Raw genomic sequence first — 21,126 nt, forward strand, 5'->3', positions numbered from 1 at the left:
CTGGAAGTCTTTGTGGCATTTCTATACAGCAAAGTTTTCAGTCAGCTGTCACTTGTAAATCTTCTGGGAGTTTCTTCCCAAAATCACTGTGAAAGCCCACACAGTAAAGCCCATCTTCAAAGAGAACATTAATTAGCAAGGTGATACACAATGTCTCCCTCTGTTGGGTGACATTGCAAGGCAAAATTCATCAAGAAAAAGGTTTCAAGGCTCTCAGTGCCTGTTCAGCCTTCAAGGAGTATTTCTACCTCTTGACACCAGAAGGGAATCTGTTGATGCATGTTTGGAGGGGAGGATTGTTGTTTGTTTGGAATTTTCTTTTTTAGATATATGAATCTTAGCAAATTTTTATTGTATTGATTCAGCCTGGTTCCTGAGTATACAGAGTTGCCCTCAGTAATATGTTTTTCTTTCCCTTTGTCTGTCCTCTGCACAGCTTGAAGAACTCAATGAAGGGAAAGTACTATGATGGGTGTAAAGGTAGACTCTGTGCCATATACAGATAAACCTAAGTTATTTAACTGATTTTTTTCAAAAAAAGGGCAAGTGTTAGGCCAGATCCATTGATATAAATGTAGAGGAACCCTATTTGCACCATACCCTTCAGATAAAACAAAAAAATCCATTTTATTTCAAAAAGATTTATTTGATACCAATATGATATCACCCAACTGTTTGTGTAAATGATAATACAACCTACCCCCATTTTGCATTAATTTTACCAGCTACAAAACAAATTTCAGCTAAAGCATACAGTTGGTCTGGCCATGTAGGCTAATTTGTAATCTCTTAGTTTAACAATATTGTTCATTTTATTGCGAACTCATGATTCTTGTCTGTTGATTACTTAATGCTTCAGTTCATGGATTGATGCAACTGTAAACTAAACTGAGTTTTGATTATTTTTAAAGTAAATTTACAGCCTGTAGATGTAAAAAGCAAAGCTGGGACAGCTGAACCATTAAGACTGATTCAACGACAGATTTTTAAACACAGCTTTTTAAGAATTGCTGATTATTTAAGGAACAAAAATCTGTTATTATTATTTTTTATCTTTCACACAGAAAAATAACTGAAAAGACCTGTTACCATTAAAATGTTTTCTTTGTTTTGTTTTGAAGGGTGGGAGATTTCTATTAAACTGGATCTTGTTACTTTTTGAAATCACGCCATCTATAACGCTGCTGATGCTTTTGAGAAAGCACGCAGGATCACCCTTGAGGAGAAAAGACAATGCAGAAAGAATCGTGCCTTGCAGAATATACCACCTAAGGAGTCTTTCTGCTGTGCCTTTTGCAACCGGACTTGCCTTTCTCGTATTGGCCTTTTTAGCCACCAACGCGCTTGCAAGAAACGTGGGTAGAGCCCTTCCCAAATCTTCGTTCGCGAAGCCTAGCCATGATGATGACTTTTTGAAATGACCCATTGATGGGATTCTGTTCTTTTCCAAATAGCAGAAGAGAAAATAATAAAAACCCATTTGACTAAAGTTGGTTATAGAGCCATATCATCATCCTTACTTGCTGAGATATGAGAAGACAGCAGACTTTACGCAGAATACTGCAGTGTGTGTGGTACTAGACCAGCTGCTAAAAAGTTACAATAAGGTTTACAGACATTTTTTAAATACAACTTTATGCACACAGTGCACAAGGCCACCTCTCCCTGCACGAGTCCAATTTTCTGAAGAAGAATAAGAATTAATCAATATTTTCTTTTAACATATAACAAACAGTTGAACCAAACAATTATGTAAACTGGAAATGACCCAAAATGCTAACAGTTTGGCAGCAGTAAAGTGAAATGCATTGTGGTGCACATGTGCATTTTTGTCCCCCTTTTCCCCTCCACAATAATCTGCACTTAATAGGAATATTTTAAACTATGTAGCTAAGCAACAGAGGTAATTGTTGCTTTCTAGAGCTTTTGTTAGGCACTCTAACACAGCCCAAATATGCATAATTAGGTATAATGTCTATAAATCATTATTGTACACATGTGGGTAGTTAAGTGGATTGAGAGAATAGTTCAATGAATTGGACATATTCACTGAAAATGCTTTTTATTTGTTTTCTGTAGTTCATAATACTTTAAAATTATCATAACCCTTTACACTTTCTCTTAATAGCTCACTGTGTTATTGAGAGAAACTTCATTTGCATTTTAGACTATGCTTAATTTATTATTTAAACCCGGAGTTCTTCTGATTCAGGAAAGGACAGACACATCTTATAAAATACTCTGTGCTTGTTTATTCATCCTCCTTTCTAGGAAGTAAAATGTTAAATTTTTCAGTTTATGTTGAATAGATCCCAACAAAAGAATGTACCCTATAATCAGCATTATTGAAGGGGCTAGTGTTGTGACTAAATTCTTCCCTTCATCCAAAAATGCTTTTAGTTACTATGGCAATATTTACTTGATCCTGGCAAAACCAGTGTTGATTTTAGAGAGATAATTACCAGAAAGGAAGATGATGGAGATGTATTTTTGAGTGTCCTTGTCAGAGGAAATGTTTATAAAAAATTAAATGAGATACAAAAGGCATACTGTCTTCCACACCGACGACCTCTCCTGCATGCAACCTTTATTACCTGCTGGTTGCTGCTTTTCTTCTGAAGCAAGATGTTTATAAAGACAGGATGCACTTCAGTGGTGTCTTTAACAAGTCCTTCATGAGTCTGTACATAACAACCATTTCTGTTTGCCTGTGCATGACCTGATCTATCATTTAACATGGCAATTTCAATGGTGACCAGGAGCTTGCCCTTTGTGAAGTATTGAGGATTTTTCCATCAAGGTCTTTCATGGGATCTGGAGTGAATGGGAAAGTAATTAGGGTCTATTTTGAGAAAATCTTAGATGAAGGAGATGTGAAAACAGATTAGAGGAGTTTTAAAATGTGTGTGCCTGTATATATATATATGCATATATTATATAGATTATGTGTATATATGTAGTATCTATCTATGTGAATGTATATGAGAGTGTGCGTGTGCGTTCTAAGATAACATAGGTCTTCACCATCACTGAGAAATGGTGATATTTACTTCCCTTATAGTGTTGGAGCTACAATATAAAGTAGATATAATCTTAGAAGAGCTTTTCCTGATGCTACACAGTCATTTCAAACACAGCCTTGGTGTGAGTTCAATCATTTACCTTTGAGTAAAGAAATGGCAACTGGTGTGTAAATATCTTCATATCACTTCTACAAGATACAACAAGCAGCTATTCTTAACATATTTCTTTTGCTTTTTTCTCATGCAGAGGAGAGTACTCCAAAATCATCTGAAGAAACCCCTCATTTGGGTGGGCAAGAAAATTCCAGTCAAAGACAAGACAACTATTCCAGCTATCAAGATGCCATGGCCAAATCTTTGATGAACATGGGAAAATTAGCAAAAGATGCACCCAGTCAAAAAGTGGCAGAAAATCTAAACGATAGTGGCATTCAATCCTTAAAAACAGAAAGTGATGACGCTGATGAATGTTACCTGATTAACTCAGCCGAAGGAAAGGAAAAGACTGTTATTTCTGACCCAAAATACTGTTCATCTGAGGAAAATGAAAGTAACTCTGAAATTATGGACAATGAGTGGGATAGCTCCTCAAATTTCTCAGAAGAAACTAGTGTAAAGCCCCATGTAACTCAGAAGTTTTTCGTAGAGTGTAATCAACCCAGCATCCTGGAAGTCCCAGAAATCAAGAAGGAAGAAGTTGAATATGGTCCTTGTGAAACACTTTGTGACTCAGAAACAGAGCTGAAAGCACCACAGGAGTCTCACCCAGATCCTTTTGAGAAGAGAATTCAGAATCCCTTCCCTGAAAGTGAAGAAGATGACAACGAGTGCCTGTCAGAAACCACAGATGTGTCGGTTGAGCTGGACAAAACAAAAGGGAACTTGAGTTTGCTAGAGCAAGCAATCGCTCTGCAGGCAGAGCAAGGACATGTGTTTCACAGCACTTACAAGGAACTGGATAGGTTTCTTCTGGAGCATCTAGCGGGGGAAAGGAGACAAACCAAAGTTATTGACATTGGTGGGAGACAGATATTTAATAACAAACGTAAGGAAGTATTTTTGGCTGTTCTTACTGGCTTAGGCATTTATCCTGTGACTGATAGAGTATTCTGAGCTGGGTTTTATAGCAACAGTAAAGAATCTGGAATTTAGCGGGTAATTTTGTTAATTATGTACCTTCACACTAGTACCTTACGTCTAACCAGGTTAAACGCTAGGTACTTGGCTTCGTGCCAAACTGCTGTGTGAAATGATCAGTAATGGGTACTAAAAGGGCTGTGTAGCTGGTACTGACAGTCCTTCTCCTCCTTTTCCTCCTCCTCTGCTTCCTTCTCCATAGGGCACTAATACATACCTCCAAAATTTCAGCAGTCAAAAGAGAAGGCATTAAAATGGTGCACAAGGGCAAGGTTAGGGTGAAAAATTGGCCTCTTCCAAAGATGCCACCTAATCCCTAAGCCATGTGTTTTCTGAGTTCTGTCTGCTTCACGTATCAGCATTACATTTTGCTACAGCCAGCACTTCTGAGCCAGGAAAGCACAAGCCTTGCTCTTCTGCCCCGTTCGCCATCAGCAGAAATACCATTAAGTTCCAAAATCCTTATTGTTTCTGAGGGCATACTACAAACCTGTAGGAACATCATTCCATTTTCAGCACCTAAAGTGGAGATTTAAAAGATTTGGGTTTGATTTGTAAACTGGGCTGTCTTGTATGCAACTCCTCAATTAAGGATAATTACAGAACATCAAGAGATGTCATTTTATAAGCACGCTCCCTGCTGTAGTAAGTAACAATACATTCATCTGCCCTTTGGCTTTTCCTTTTGGCTCTCTGAACACACTGAGGTCACCCCAGAATTGATGCAATTTCTGATTTTGATAAATGATTTACTTTGATATTTCTAATGTTACTTTAGAGTAGTCCCTGTGGACATTGCAAATATTAAAGTAATTTAGTTATCTAAAGCATTTAGAGTGAAAGATAACTGAGGGGTTTTTTTTTAGGAGTTGCAACTGTAAAATATTTCCAGTTGTATTTGGGAAGAAAACGCATGCATCTCAGTTTTGTGTCTCAAGCAATCTTTTCATTAGCCTGTCTTAAGTTGTGCATGCATGGTATTAGTCTACCTTCTTGCTAAACTACATGAACCTTTATTTACTCAGATGAGTAAATGGCATATGCAGGAACTTTACAGATATCCTTTCTTATCCTGAGAGCATCTGTGTTCACCAGGTTCACATTGGTGTCAGTGTGACTTTCTCACAGTACACATAGGAAGGAGCAGTGATGTAAGAATGGCAGAATCTGTCCCTTCCTGATTTGTCTCATATTATAATTTAATTAGCTGTAGTTTCCAGATGAGTTCAGAGGTAACACTCATGGAGAAACACTCTAGGCTTTGTTCAGGTTGCATAAACACCATATGAGTGCAGTCAATGTTGTATCATGCACATAATTTTTTCACTTTATATAATTAACTGCTTTTATTTCTAAGCAATCCACCATCAAATCTGTCAGCTCTTAATTTTAGTTCTGCAATACTAGATTAGAAAAAAATGGCTTAAGATTATACTTATCCATCTATTTAATGATAAACTTTTTCAATTACTGAGGGAAATGCTAAGTCATATTTCAGGGTCCCTCTTTATTTCCTCTTCACTATTGCAGCACTTTTTATTTGCAGGAATTGTAAAAAGCTTGTGGTATCCTGATGATGTTCAGTCTATTTTCTTTCCTCCCTATTTATTTATTTTATTTTTTAACCTAAACACTTGCCCGGAAGTTTAACCCTCAGCTGTCTCTGGTGATTCTATCCCTAAGCACATCCTACCTCACAGTCCAAAAAAATGAGCTTGAAGGAGACTGTGCTGGCTGCAGCTGTTTTCTCCCTCAGCACCAAATGCTGTTGGCAGCCAATCACAGATGCAGCTAAAACCATCCTCAGCAATTTATGCTGCCACTTCCTCTAGATTTCTCACAAGAGAATTTCTGGACCAGAAATCATTCCTTTCCTACCCAGACTTTTGATTCTGCATTGGAAATCAAGTAAAGGCTTTCTGACCAGTGCTTCTTGCACAATTCTAGGTGCTTGAAACAAAAAATGGGGAATGCACTGTGGCCATTGCAGAGTGGTAACTGTGGGTCTGGGCTGAGACCTCACTTTTGAAAGGGTATCGGCTGCTCCATGTTTTCTCTGTCTTTGTGGGCTGCTCCACAAAGCGGCATTGCCATGTGTACCAGAGGGAGCTGCTTGCCTTGCCTCTCAAATGTAAAGTGGCATGTATTCAGTTTCCTAACAAAGAACCTACAGCCTAGAGATCTGTGATATTTAAGGAATGGCTTCTGGTTGAAATGCTTTTTGTTTGTTTGTTTGTTTGTTTCACACCTCAGCTTTTATTTGATTGTCCCAGCTTCCTGGAGTCTGACATTAACAGAGCAAAAGATTGTTTCTGCTTTTTTTATTTATTCCTTTATAGGTCTTGCTGTTGGCTGATGCTGCCAGTTTTCCGGTTATTGGATTGTGGCTTCTGTCCTGTTTTAGGATCTGAATGGAATAAATGACACTGCAATCCTAAAGCTATATGGTTTAGCACATAAGTGCTGTATTGGGAGGGGGGAGTCATTGTTTAAAGGACACAGTGTGAAAACCTAAAGTGATGTTTAAGTTGTATATGCCTCTGTTAAAACTTAGCATCGGAATTAAATCTGAAGTACAAAATAGAGAATATCACACTGCTAGGATCACTCAGCTGAGTGCAGACAGGGGCTAAAACCAAACAAAATCCTTGTCTGATTTCTCTGCAGATTCACCCAGGCCTGAAAAGAGAGAAACCAAATGCCCCATCCCAGGATGTGATGGCACAGGGCATGTGACTGGGCTGTACCCTCACCATCGCAGTCTCTCAGGCTGTCCACACAAAGTTAGAGTGCCACTAGAAAGTGAGTATCATCACCCTGCAGTTCAGAATAACAGTTGGATCTGGCTTAGTATCGTGGATAGTGTTTACTTATGCTGTAGAAGAACCCCTTTTTTCTGGGTAAGATTGCAGAATGAGACTGAGAGAGAAGCCATCACACCTTCTTTGCCCTCCAGCTCATAGCTGTAGTTCTACTTCCCACACTTGGGCAGCTCAAGTACTCAGCATTACAAACAGCAGCAGGCTCCTCAGGAGGCCTGGGAAGAAAAAGATCAGAGCCCAGCTATCCCCACCCTGCCAGCAGACCCGCACACTGTAATCTCATGAATCTTCAAGATCTTGCTTGCTCACGCCTTTGCTAAGGCATGCATCACACAGACAGCACATGCTTGTTTCAAAGCTGTGGCCTCATTTGCCGCAATCACACACCAAGGCTGCTGGTTTTCATTGCCAACAGCTGAGAGGCCTGGGCATGTTTATGCAGAGATGTTTCCAGTGTCCCCCTTACCAATGAGCTCAAAAAGGTTACTTCCATCAGTATATCCCAGAGCTGGTCCGCAGCAGGTCCCTCTCTTATGACAGTATCACACTAATGCTTTTACGTCCAGTCTAGTCTGAATTTCCCTGCTTATTTCTAACTGCGCTGTTCTGATTACATTGGTTTGTGTGTTTGTGTAATCCTGCAATATGATGCCATGAAATTTTTAATAATAAGCCAAAATTTAATGTGAAACTATCCTCTTAAACAATCTAGTTAGTCAGATTGTTCATTGTGGTGGTATGCATAAAAAAAAATTAAAAGCATATTTGCACTTTACCAACATCCTCTTCCTAACTGTACCTCTACATTTTTTAAAATCTAGTACTAAACTGTATTTGTGGAAACATCTGCTGAGTTAAGCAGGGTGCTGCATTTGGAAGGCCTTCACAACATCACCTTTCTAAAAAGTTAAAATTAGCAAGTCCTTGTTAATTATCACACTTCCAATCAGATGTGTTCTGTCCTGCTAGGGGAAGAAAAAAGTTATAATTTTGTTCCTGACAGAACAAACCAGTTGACCGAACAGTCAGTTTTTGTGAAACACTGTGCCCCAAAGACATATGTTGTTTAACATGGACATATGTCAGTCTTAGTAAAGATTATCCACGTCAAAGGCATAAGAAGTGTACACGCCATTGCAGTCACCACTAGGAGTGTAAGCCACTACTTGGAAGCATGACCAATTGGTCACGGGTAGTTTCAGCACATGTCAGATGATCAGACGGTGTAAGGGTTCAAAGGGGACATACTCAGATCCTCTGATAAAATGCATAAGCAGCCTTCCTGTGCTTGAGGGTTTGGCCTCCCTGAGACAGAGAGGGACTGCAGCTATATGTAGCATGACCATGTGACCTAAGACTCCTCTATCATCTGCCTTTTCTAGTTGATTGTGTTAGTGGTGTATGAATCAAAGGAAAAACAGTGTCATGATGTAACATCTTTGCTAACTTCCATCTGTGTTCTTTAAAGTTTGTAGAAACAATGATGTGCCTGAGGCACCACACTCACTATGTTGTAGGTCTTTTTCTTCTCCTCTTCTTCTGTGCTCAGAATGTGACAGAATTGAGAATCTGGGTCCAAAGAGGAAATGTTAATTTTTTTTATTACATGTACTTTTATTTGATGCACATTCGTGTAAACTTTTTTTTTTTTACTCCTGTTTAGTTCTTGCCATGCACGAAAATGTTTTAAAGTGCCCCACCCCAGGATGTACTGGAAGAGGACATGTCAACAGCAATCGCAACACGCACCGAAGGTAGATCAGAAAAGTTGCTGTCCACTTAAAGTCTAACGTGTGATCAGGAGTAAATTGATGGGCACATCTTGGAATCAGATGATGTGTACTACTCTGCAGACTGTCTATGAACTGCAAGGGTAGCCTCTATTATTTATAACAAAAAAATTGTGTTTAATTCCATTATCTAAAAAAAGGCTGCAGCACTGAAGATGGCAAATTCCACTAGTATTTTTCAGAGATGTGATTTAAAGCTGTATATTCTTCACAATCTTCACAATGAAAAGTCATCATGTACAAGAGGTAGGAATGAACAAATATACTATTATTGCTACAACTGGGAAACCCAGTGGAAATCAAAACCCATTTGTTTTGCATCACATAGGTGGTAGTCCTTGGCAGGAACTTCTGATCAAGGCACATTACCTTTTAGAAAACAGAAAATTTTAAGTGGAATGTTTTAGAATCCATTTAAAAGCTCCATTTATTACCCTCAGAAATGCCATCTTCCTGCTTGGAACATTCCTGTCCGTTTAACCTGCTGCCTGCAGGGAGAAAGTAAAATTGAGAAAAGCCTTCCAGACAGGCAGCTGGGGAATCACAGCTGGACAGCAGGTGAGGCAGAGAGTCAATGCACTCTGTGTCCAGCAAGCCACTGCTGTCAGCACAGTTCTTGTCAGTAATGCTTTCTGCTGGAAGCCAGTAAACCAAAATATTCCATATATTGCTTCTGGAAAAATACAACGTCAGTCTTACAAACAAACTTGAAGCATAAAAATTTCAAAACCAACTTTTTTTGCTGAACTGAATTTTTGGAGGATTTGGCTTTGTTTTTGCTGATTGATTGATTAGTTATTGTATGAGGGCACAGAAACTGAGGATTATCATACTGTATTACTAATCTTTAGTATAAGTCAGTCTTTTCCAGAGATATGACAAGCTTGTCTACAAGAATATATAAGGAACACCAAATATTTTGTCTTTGTGTTTCCTGTTTTAAATCCCCAGTCATCTTTGAAGCACATCAGCTGTATCATGAGCAACCCATAAATAGGATAAGAAAACATGTTCTAATCTAATAAAGCAAACAGAAAAAATAAGCTAGCACAACTTGAAATGACAAAATGTGTTCTTTGGTAGCAGTCACTCACATATCCCTGTTTTTTTCCCAAATTCACTTTCATTTTAATCAGTAGGAGGCTTATATGCATGGTTTAACTGATAAAGTAAATGTCATTTGTCAAAAAATTTACTAGTGACTTGCCAGACACAAAACATCAAAGCTGAACTGCGGAAAACTCCTACATGATTCAGTTTCCAGATATATCACCTAAAATACAAAGATTTCACAGTTTTGCATTAAGGATTGAAAACTAGATGAATCTGGTCTATAGCAGCAGCAGTTCCCATATATGCGCAGAACATCAGAGAAGTTCAAGTCACTGGGTTCCACAGCACACATTTCTTTTACTTAAGAATTAATTTTAATATTGGATTGTTTTCTTGTTTTTTCCTTTTCTTCACCTTTGCTTTTCAAAAGCCTCTCTGGTTGTCCAATTGCTGCAGCTGAAAAGCTGGCAATGTCCCAGGAAAAGAACCATCTCGAGTCTCCAAAAGCTGGGCAGTGCCATGATCAGACTCACAGGTAGGAATGCTTGCAAACCAACCTCTCCAAAGTATTTATGCACAAACTCTATTGATTGGTCCTCAGGTCTTTCACCTATTTCAGATTTCAGTTGCAGAGGTAACTTGGTTTTCCAAGATGAACCTCTGCAAAGCTAAATAAATTGACTGTATCTCAAAATAAACAGCCGTCTTTCTGCTGGTTCTTTTGCATGTGGCTGACATTAAGTACAATAGACCTATCTTTTGACAAGCAATCAAATATATTCTACTAAATCTTACTTTCACACAAGTAACCTGATCAGAACAATTCATAGAGTTTCTTAATTTTGTTTATCGGTTTAATTAGTTGAATTATTTTTTATACAATGACATCAAAAAAGAGAAACACTTTTTATTGCAAATGTATTTTATTTGAGTTATATGGACCCTACAGACATGCATAATTTGCACATCATTGGCACCACGACCATTACAACCTATTATATTCAGGTCTATTTGGGGACACTTTAATTTGTGGATTATTGACATGATCAGCTCTAATGGTTCCTTCAGAGCCATTACAGAATATTATGTCCATGTGTCTGCCAACTGCACGTGCCTTAACTCTACATATGAAAAGTCCTTAGGAAATTGCTAAAGACAAGTAGTTACTGAACATTAACTAAACAGAATAACATACCATAAATCATTCATTTCTCCCAAATAGCACAAGCAATTATTTCAGATCATCTTATATTATATTTATACCACACTCATTCACAGCAAAGTGGGAACAATAGTGATTCAAAAAACTGAAAGTCCTTTAATGAGAAAAAATCAAGACAATTTTTATAAATAAAAGAAGCCCCATCCTACAGAGGTAATCTACCAATAAGTTGGTAACTGTCTCATAAACATCCCAAACCATTACGAAAGAATATTAAATTTTTTTATGTCCTCATCTTTGCATTTTGAAGTAGTCAAAGTATTCTGACTACTAGGTCAGCCACCGTATTTATGTTGTTTATATCTTGTATACACCTACCAGTAAGTTTTACATGTGACAATAGCACATTTTTTTTAATTGACATGGAACCATATGCTTTACCATGTATTTTTTGTCATAAGGTATTTTAAAGATATTCCTGTCTTTCTCCTTCATTCTCTTCCTCCTTTCTGTAGGACAAATTTAGCAAAGCAGCCTGAGGTATCTCAGTACGGTTACAGAACTTCACAGCCAGTCACCTCCTCCAGAGGCACTTTGGCAAAGGAACAGGAGAAGTTTGGGAAAGTACCATTTGATTATGCCAGTTTTGATGCACAAGTCTTTGGCAAACGCACAACAGCACCTGTGGCACAAGGACGAAAAACACCTCAGTTTCTTGAATGTAAGCTTGAAATTCAGTTATCTCTTGGAAAAGGGGCAGAATGTCAGACTATTTTTTTTCTTTTTGCTTGTTCTACTATGAAACGTCTAGAATTCTAAAAAGCTCTGTAGGAAGTATTTTTAATCACTTGTGGTCAGAATGGTAAATAGAATTACTAGTTGGCTACATATAGAATACTAAACACCAAATATCATCACTACAAGGTTTACTTTTTTGATGCTTCTTTTAAAAGCAATTATCAGTGGAAAAGAGGAGTAAAAAGGAATACTTTATGTTTTATCTGTTACATTCCTCTTTGGCTAAATTGTGTTATCTTTATGTGATAGGATGTTGTCATGAGAAGTCCCATGGAATATGTCTTTATAGGACATAATGAATTGTAGTACAAAGAAATCCAAATTAGGTTTCAAAGGCACTTTTAGTTGCATCCATACAGGTATTATTCCTCCTAGATGAGCATGTGCCTCAGCTGCTTTAATTCCAGGTCTGGACTGAATTTATTTTGGTATCTTATATTACTGTACAACATCATATTTGTAGTGCAGACATATCCAATGCATCAAATTGTTATCAAGACTCCCCATCACTTACAGATCTGCTGAGGTACTACTCTGTAAAAACGAGATACCACAGTGTGGACACTGATTATTTACTGCTGATGCTCTTCACAGTCTGCATGGGAAACTTCAGCAAGATTCTGCTGTTGTGTTGACCATTATAAAAAGTTGTTTAGTTCAAAGAAACAAATAATTCTGTTACCATGAGGGAAATGGAAAAGAAAGGTTTCATTGCACAATAATTGGGTTCATAAGAAAATAGATCCAGAACAATGTGACAAAAGACTCTTTAGTTGGCTTTTGTTTTGTTAATGGCAAACAAAACAGTAAAGTAAAATAAAATAGGAAAAAAAAATCCCAAATATCCTAACAAAGGAAAACATTCATAGTAAGGTGAACAGAAAAGCAAAAATTTTATATATTCTTAAATACATATATAAGATAATTAAATATAACTCTAATAATATAAAATATTTTATATGTTTTATATATTTATAAAATTTGTATTCATTTATGTTTATTTGTATATGTGTCCGAGTACACACAAACACACATATATATGTTCGTAGGTATCTGTGTTTTGTATGTGTATATATATATATAAATACTCTATTTAAAATTGCAAGTGAAAAGTAGATATTTATCTGGCCTGGAAAATAGGCTTGTTCAAATGAAAGCAAATACGTGCATTGCCAGCTTCTTGGGTGGCAGATTTTCCAATTTTGTTTGTAAAATTGAATATTCCCTATTAGCTGTCTCTTTGCACAGATGTATGTCTATTTCACAGGTTCATTTCAGAGAAAAAATGATTGAAATGTTTTTATACAAATGCAAATACATACATATGCAATTTATGTATGAAGTATATCAGGGCTGAAGTTTACAGCCTGTTGTTCTTGCAAAGATTGCAGTGTGCAGCTATTATTTTAATGGAAAGGTGAAAGTAAAAGAGCTGGTGAGTGCTTTAACTATGCAGGTATACAGAAGTTGGCAATAAGAAGCTGATGATGTAGTGATTGGTTCAGAGTCCTATGTAAATACATAGCCAGCCAAAAGCCCATCATTAGCCCTTTGTGGATTCTGCACTTGTAAACTTGCTTTGTTAACAAAACATGCACCCTTTATAACCTGAGGGGTTTGTTTGTTTGGTTGGTTGGTTGATTTTTTTATCTTTTAAGGTGGGTAATGGAAAATGTACTGTTCTGCTCTTTAAATACAATTTGAATTTCATTGTAGTAAGTGCTAAAAAATTTAGATTCTCTTGCTTGTGCTACAGTATTAAAACAGGGTAGATAAATCCTTTTTAATTTGCACTGGAGAATGGGAGTACTGAATCATGAGGCTTTCATGTATTGCTCTACTGCGATGCCTCCAGTACTTAGAAAAATGAAATATGGCATTCAACTACAGTCAAAGCACTTAAACAAGCATTTCTTTTAGAGCATCCCAAGTTTGAGGAAAGATGAGTCCTTCAATGCCTTGTGTAGCTCTTAGCATTAAAATGTACTCAACCAAAGCTCTACATCCAAAGGGATCCAGAGCCTTGGGGCTCAGATCTTCAGGGAGAGAGCAGATGGCCATATGCAGAAATGTTCCTGGTGTATCTGGGTGTAGGCTGAGAAATCGGATTTTGCTTAGTTTATCTTTGTAGGGCACTGTGAGAGCTACAGACAAAAGAAGTGATTATTGCTTCCTTAGAGCTGAAATCATGATGTTGTGTTTTCCCTGTAACAGTTTATGACATCTCAAGCTCCAAAATCCAGAACAGAGAGCAGAGTTCTCTCTGTTTTAGAGTAAGTGCTGCTGATGGAGAAGAAAACAAAGAATGACACATACCACTTTTGCTTGTGAAAGTGCTTTTCTGTTCACCTGTTAGTATTTCATTCTCAGCTGAGTGCCTAATAAAGCTGCATATTATTCCAAATATAGCCAACAAAAGACTGTAAGTCAAGATCATTGGAATCTTCACTGCCATTATTTTTTAATTGATTAAAGGATAGACTTAAATTTCTAAAAATTTCCACAAAATTAGTACTGAAGGTTCCTTACAGGTATTGTTTTTATCTGATTGCTCTGATTCATTCAAGAGCCAGGTCTTGTTCTCCTAACCAAAGCTATTTAAATAACAGACTTATTAATCTAAGTAGGGTAAGCAGTGTTGTTTTAGCTAAAACTGGACAAGTCACAGTTGTTTTTTTACACAATAGAGCCCTAAGAGGAAACCTCTATAAGAATACACTTACAATTCCATTTACCCACTCATGTGGTCAAATCATGATGGATAACATGCTAATGCTTGTTCAGTCTTTCCTTAGACATCATTATTTTTAATGCCTGAGTTAGGGATAAGTAAATTATGAGTAAAAAATTCAGTTGATTGTTAAAAGATGTGTATTTCTTCAAGCAAAAATTAAATTATCGTGTTTTTGAAGCCATTTTTACCGCAAACCCTTACTGACAATAAGGAAAAGGATTGTTTTAAATGTAATCTTTGAATATTTTTATGTATGAAATTGTAGTCTGAGAAACAAAACTATTTAATGGGAAAAATTTCATACATGCAATTGCTAATCAAATCTCTCTTCAACAGCAAAGCATTTTTCAAATCCAGTGAAATTTTCTAATCGACTGCCTAGTGCTAGCGCCCACACACAGAGCCCTTGCCATGCCAACTCTTATAGCTACGGTCAATGTAGTGAAGACACCCACATAGCAGCAGCTGCTGCTATCCTGAACCTTTCCACCCGCTGCAGGGAAGCAGCAGAGATCCTCTCCAACAAACCACAGAGTCTGTCTGCCAAGGTAGGGTAGTCCAAGAACCTGGAGGGTGTGCTAGCTACTGAACTGTGTGAATAAACTGTCTTTCATGTTAGTGACTGCATTAAATCCCCCAAAAGGAGGCTTCTGTTTGCATGCTCTTTTGAAGAGAGAGAATAAATCAGTAATGCAGTGACCAGTTCTGATAAAACTAAATAAATAGCAGGAATTATGTTGTTAGTTCTTTTCATAATTGAGCCCTAATTACAAGGGGGGAGTTTTCTGGGAGGAAAAAACAAAAAGGTTATTTGAAATCCAGCAACAATCTGTGGTGGATAATGAGTTAGATATGTTTTAAGATGAAATTTTTCTCCCTCTGAAACCTGTCATTAGTGATCATTTTGGAGACTGATTTAAAAAAAATATAAAAATCATATGATTAATCAGGGTGATATTTTGCTAGCAATGGAACAGCACTACACCTATGGAGTCTGTTGTGTTTGGAGCTCCTAGCAGTTTGGCAAGGCAGAGAGGGGGGAATAACAACTGACTTTGGTAAAATTCCCCTTTCTGCTGGCAAGAGTGGAGAATCAGGCCCACTGCGCTTGGAGATAGATAATTTGGGCAAGTCTGTCATAATGGAAAGCTGCCTAATTTTGTAGATGTTTGTGTGGCTTTCGTGTTTTGATTTCTGCTCTGCATTTCCTCACAGATCTTTATGATATACAAGTGGTACTGTGTGAACTATGAGCCTTATTTTCTGTGCCATTACATAGTATTATAATGCTGATGGAAATAGACAAGATTTTCTTCTGATGACAGTGGTGTGGGAGCACTGTTGTTTATTATTTGTATTAAAGTCACACATGTTCCATTGCAAAGAAACTTTTGAAAGCTCTATGTAGATGAGAGGGTGTCATCACAAGATCTTGAGGAGAAATCATTTGGAAGTAAAAAGAGGTACATTTGTCAAAATACAGCGTAGCAGATTCGCTTCTGCTGTGGGCTCTGAGTACTGATATGTGCCCTAAAAGAGAGATGACTTGTTTCTCTACAAGTCAGTGTCACTCTACCTTATTTTTTTTAGCACCGGGCTCAGTCTGCCTAGACGTGTCCTCCAGAGCTGTTGATCTACAATTAGGTTGAGTGTTCATTCACCGTTGCTAAGAGGTTAGCTGTTATTTTTTGAGTGGAACCATTAATTTTACCACCTTGTTAGGTATTCTGAGTCTTGTACCTTTGCACAGTGGTATCCCCTACTTTGCTGCTTTTGATTTCTACTTGTGAAGTTTTGGACCTTGAAATCAATGTTGAGAGATGCCACAGAGTAGACTCTTTGGAATATGTCCACATGCATTTCCTGTAACTCAGACATTATCTGCCCCAAAGACTGCTCACAGAACATTTTACTATGACAGATCCATCCCTGATATCTGCTGTAAAATGGTCCTTCCACCAGTCTTCAATAGAGACTTCTTCCAGTGGGGAAATGGAAACTGATGCCAATGGTTGGATTTAATTGCTGCAGCAGCCTTTGGCTGACCTCAGCAACAGACCTTTGTTGCCAGAGACGAGCAGTAAAGGGACCAGGCATAACCCAAAGATTTTCTCCTATGTACCTGCTTTACAGTTGCCAAATCACGGGGAAGGATTGAATGGAAGTGAACATAATAGTAACGATATGGAGGGACACTTGGGGCACATAGCTTACTCATTTTTCACAGCCAGGAATCCAGCCTAAAAGAAAATCACCTGCATACCTTGCTATCTGCCTGCCTCCACTTTTGCCAGACTTTCTGGAGGGCATACTGCTACAAAACATCTGACAGAAGAATCAGAATTAGCTTCTGGCCAAAACACAGACAAGTAAGCCCCAAACAGATTTAGTGTCCAAAACCACACAAAATCTATTTTTATTTGGTTTTGGGTATTTATTACGTTGATCATATAGGATTCAAACAAAAAAAATTGTGGGATTAGGTTACCAGACTCTCTTCAGTGAAGATGCTTTCTAATTTTAAAATATGAAGCAATAAAATAAGGTTACTTGTAAAGAGACTACTAACTATTTATCAGTGTTTCTGAATTGGTAAAAAATGTAAATGTTTAGTCGCTAAGAATACCTTACAAATTTTTATATTTAAAAAAAAATCTCTTTAAAGACTTTATTTATGTTTGAATACAAATAATGCAACACATTACTACAGAGTTAATTATTTCTTTCTTCTACTCCACAGCACACACATTCACCAGGTTTGAAAATACCTGTGTGAGGTGGCTGTGTTCAGAGCCCCACAGTATTAGAGCTCTCAACCCTGCCCCTTGCCACATTCTTTTGTTCCTTTGTCTAAGAAAACCTAATTAGCATCGTCCATACTTTAGCAGATCAAAGCTCCTGACTTGTAAAAGTATTTGTTGTCCTTTGAGCATCAGTCAGCCTCCCAGCAATCCAAGCCATAATACTTCACAGATGGGACGCTGAGTGGTGTTAGACCAAGGACATGTGAGACTGCAGAGGACTTCTTAGGCTTGTTGGAAATCCTTTGCAAGTTGCACAATTGTCAGAGACGTAAAAATATTGTGCTTCTATTTTTTAAAAGCAGAACTTAAACTTCAAACACTTCAAGCAAGTGGCATTTTCTTGTATTTGCTCAAGGTGTGCATATGTTGTCTTGCTTAAACAAGTGGGGAAAACACCAAAACACTTTTTAGCACAAGTGTGTTTCCAAAGTAATTTTTTTTCTTTCTGTCTCTTACATTTTATTTCTTGACCTCCAGAGTGTTGTCTGTCTCTTAGAAAGAGTTGGATGGTTTACGTTGAATGTTCACCACTCTCCTGTATAAATAGCTAACACTTAAATGATAAAATAAATGTTTTTTACAACACACTTCCAAATTTCAATAATTTAATGGATTTTCAAACATATATCTCTTCTTCTCTACATATCAGTTCCAAAAGGAAACTCTAAGACAACAAAAATGAAAGCAAAGGGTAGCAAGGATAGAGAAGTCAGATTATATATCAACAGTATCATTGGTAAGCAAAACTTCCAAAGAAACCTAGTGTACAAGGGGATCTGACAAATATCCCAAGCTTAAAAATTATGATTTAAAATCGAAGCAATTTAAAGCATAAATTTATTCTGAAATGAGCAGCAAAATGAATCCTAAAGCTTCATTAATTATCTATCAGTTGCATAAAAAATACTAAGACCACCAGATACCTTGATGATATTTTTTTCAAAAATAATGAATAGCACATTAATGTTACACTGTCTGAGCCATTCAACCTCCACCAGGGGATGCAGCAAACTGTTCCCCTGAATATAATCCTGATCAGTCAATTCTCATGCAGTCAGTACCCCAAGCCAGTCTCCTGCTTGCATTTGATTTATAGTTTATGTAGGTTCCTTCAGGTCCCTTTGAAGTCAACAGAAGGGCTGCCCTAGAAGGCTTAGCCTGCATGTGCAAGAGTCTGCATCATCATAACTCCCAGGGGTCTCCCCTGTTTACAACCCTCACCACACACATTTCACAGAGGTAGCTGCAAGCAGTACAGCTTATCTGTATCCTCATCACTACTGCTTGCCAAATATTTTGTTGACTGTTTTGGTGTTTTTCCCACCTGTTTAGACAAAATGGCATATGCACACTATGCCTTGAAAGAAAACAAAAAAATGACACTTGCTAAAAATGTTTAAAGTTCAAAGTCTGTTTCTGAACAAAATTATGTTATCTCTCAACTCTTGGATATTGATGATGGTGATAATTACATCAATTATTTTAAAAATGTAGTTAGTACTCAGCATGTTTGTCAGGCAGTACTTTACTCCAAATACCTTAAAGCCTAAATACAGGATGAAAAATCATTCAAGGTACCATCCTGTAATACTGCTGTGCATATTGTTCTCTGAGTATCTTCTTGGCTAACTTTTTTTAATTTGTGAACTGCTCTGGGCTGAAATTGAGACTCCATTCTTGTCTCAGATGTTGCCGGGCTGTTACAAGTTTTCTTGTTTTGACTCAAATTAGTGTTTTAATTTGCTGCTGAAGGACTAAATTGCTTAAATTAAAGTGTGAAGAGCTGAGGACCAGGTGGACATGTTTTTGTTGGCTGGGAATAGAAAAGATTGTACTCTTTTGGATGGACTTGTATTAAGAATAGTATTCATACACATGGCAAGATACAAGTCTCAAAGTTACTCACAATACCAGAACTTAAGAGCTTTTTGAGCTTTCCAAACCAGACTGAACTGCTGGGGGGAATGCAAAATCATTGATCGTGTTGTTTCTTTGGACTTACTTAGTATTAAATTGTATGGCTGATGCCAACCAAAGAATACATACAATCCCTTATATGTCATGATACAATCTCCCTAATGTCACAGGTTTGAAATAAGATCCATGCAGACACAATAATTTACTCTTTCTGATCCAGCTATGAGATAAAGCTTAACTTGTAATCATTACTGGAGACGCACTGGAGAATATTAAATGTTGTGAGTGATCAGATGGACCAAAAGCATACGGAAAAATTCAGGAGAAATTTAGCACAAAAACCCCACAATCCTTTATTGTCCTAGCTGTTGTAGTACAGTTCTAAGGACAAGACTTAATGAAGTACTAGAAAATATTCTGTAATATTTATTTCATAAAATAAAGGAGGCTGAGAAAGATTGACTAAAGTACAAAGCACTTGTAGTGGATAGAGACCGTGTATCTTCTTACACTCACTGATTTTTCTTCATTGCTTCAGTGGATATTTTCCTGGCTTACACCAGTGTAAATGTAAATGTAAATGTAAATAAGAACAAAATTAAAAAAATAATAATGGCCCATCTTCGCGAACGAAGATTTGGGGAAAGGTCTTTTTACCTTTCCAGCCTGCGCAATGGATTTTTTAGGTGAGACACAGCCTGCGCTGAACTGAGCCCACCCTTTAATCCTAAAGGTTCATCTGCCGGGGCCAAGCAAGCTTGGACAATGGCAGTGAGGTCCTCAGGACGTAGGTTTGTTTAGAGTGTCCTTCTCATAGATGGATGGCCTCACAGGGCTAACGACCTCCATCAGGCCAGGAGACCGGAGAATTGAACCCGTGATCGCAGCAGTGAAAGTCCTGCACGCTAACCACTAGGCCACCAGGGTCCAAAGATTTACACAGTTGCAAACTAATATTAGTTAGGAAATAATAAGACACACTTGCATCTTTGTTTTGCTTATATTTTTAAGGAAGAGTCAGAACAGTTTATACTGTTTTGGTAGCTATGTTTTAAATATGTCATGATAAATGGATAAATATAGGCCTGTTCACACAAGCACAAGAGTCAACAGTAATAAGATCTTGCCTCCACTGAGAACACAGCCTTTACAAGCCTGAGCTAAGCATAGCAAGTGCCATTTTCTGTCAGCATGTCATAGCATTGCTCTAGCATTTTTTCCTTTTGTCATTTTTGTCTTTTTAGTTTCATTTTAAAATTAATAGAAAAATAAATGCGGTAAAACAAGCAAAGGAGACATATTGAGAGGAGGGTAGGATGAGAGTATGAATACAAACTGGAGCAGTAACTCTGACTTCCTCCTTTTTGCTCTACCATTTGGAGTTTGCTATGAAGGCAGCAAAGCAATAGCTCTTTTATATCATTCTGAATAAAAAGCCATGCTGAAAACGTTTGATCCATCCTGCAATGGGCAAAGGGGGATATTTTTCCCATGACTTTATTTAATTGTTGTGTGCATCTGTGAGCTCACTTAAACCCCATCTGCACGCTACTTCACAAACACACAACCCAGCTTTCTCTGATCAGAATTAGGTAGGTGTTGGACAACCCAACTTCTGCATGAATTTCAGGCAAGTGTTGAGAAAGCTTTAAATATCCATGTTAGGAAATGTTCTGCTTATCAGCCAGAGCTCCTTGTGGAGGCTAATGGTATCTGTTTCTCAGAGACAAGGATTTTCTGATATTGTTCTGTTATAAGTTGCATTGAGGAAGGGACCTTGATTGGTTTTTGTCCTTTTTTGTTGTTGCTGTTGCCTTCCGAGTAGTTGATATTTTGTCAGTGACAGAGAATCTGCACTATTTATTGGTTTTGCACTATAAAACTAC

General features: G+C 37.5%; 1 protein-coding gene across 3 annotated transcripts in view; it reads left to right on the forward strand.

Moving 5' to 3' along the window:
- ST18 (ST18, C2H2C-type zinc finger) overlaps window positions 1-21,126 on the forward strand; it is a 169,355-nt gene that overhangs the window by 119,710 nt on the left and 28,519 nt on the right. For all 3 annotated transcript variants that reach the window (XM_027673985.1, XM_027673992.1, XM_027674001.1), the window contains 6 exons: window positions 3,271-4,068; window positions 6,828-6,962; window positions 8,646-8,736; window positions 10,256-10,360; window positions 11,503-11,708; window positions 14,856-15,067. In XM_027673985.1, the coding sequence (XP_027529786.1) occupies window positions 3,271-4,068; window positions 6,828-6,962; window positions 8,646-8,736; window positions 10,256-10,360; window positions 11,503-11,708; window positions 14,856-15,067 (1,547 nt within the window). The remainder of the gene's footprint in view (window positions 1-3,270; window positions 4,069-6,827; window positions 6,963-8,645; window positions 8,737-10,255; window positions 10,361-11,502; window positions 11,709-14,855; window positions 15,068-21,126) is intronic.

Source organism: Neopelma chrysocephalum, unplaced genomic scaffold (genome assembly GCF_003984885.1).
Source record: "Neopelma chrysocephalum unplaced genomic scaffold, ASM398488v2 Primary Assembly neopelma1_22, whole genome shotgun sequence".
Taxonomy (NCBI): domain Eukaryota; kingdom Metazoa; phylum Chordata; class Aves; order Passeriformes; family Pipridae; genus Neopelma; species Neopelma chrysocephalum.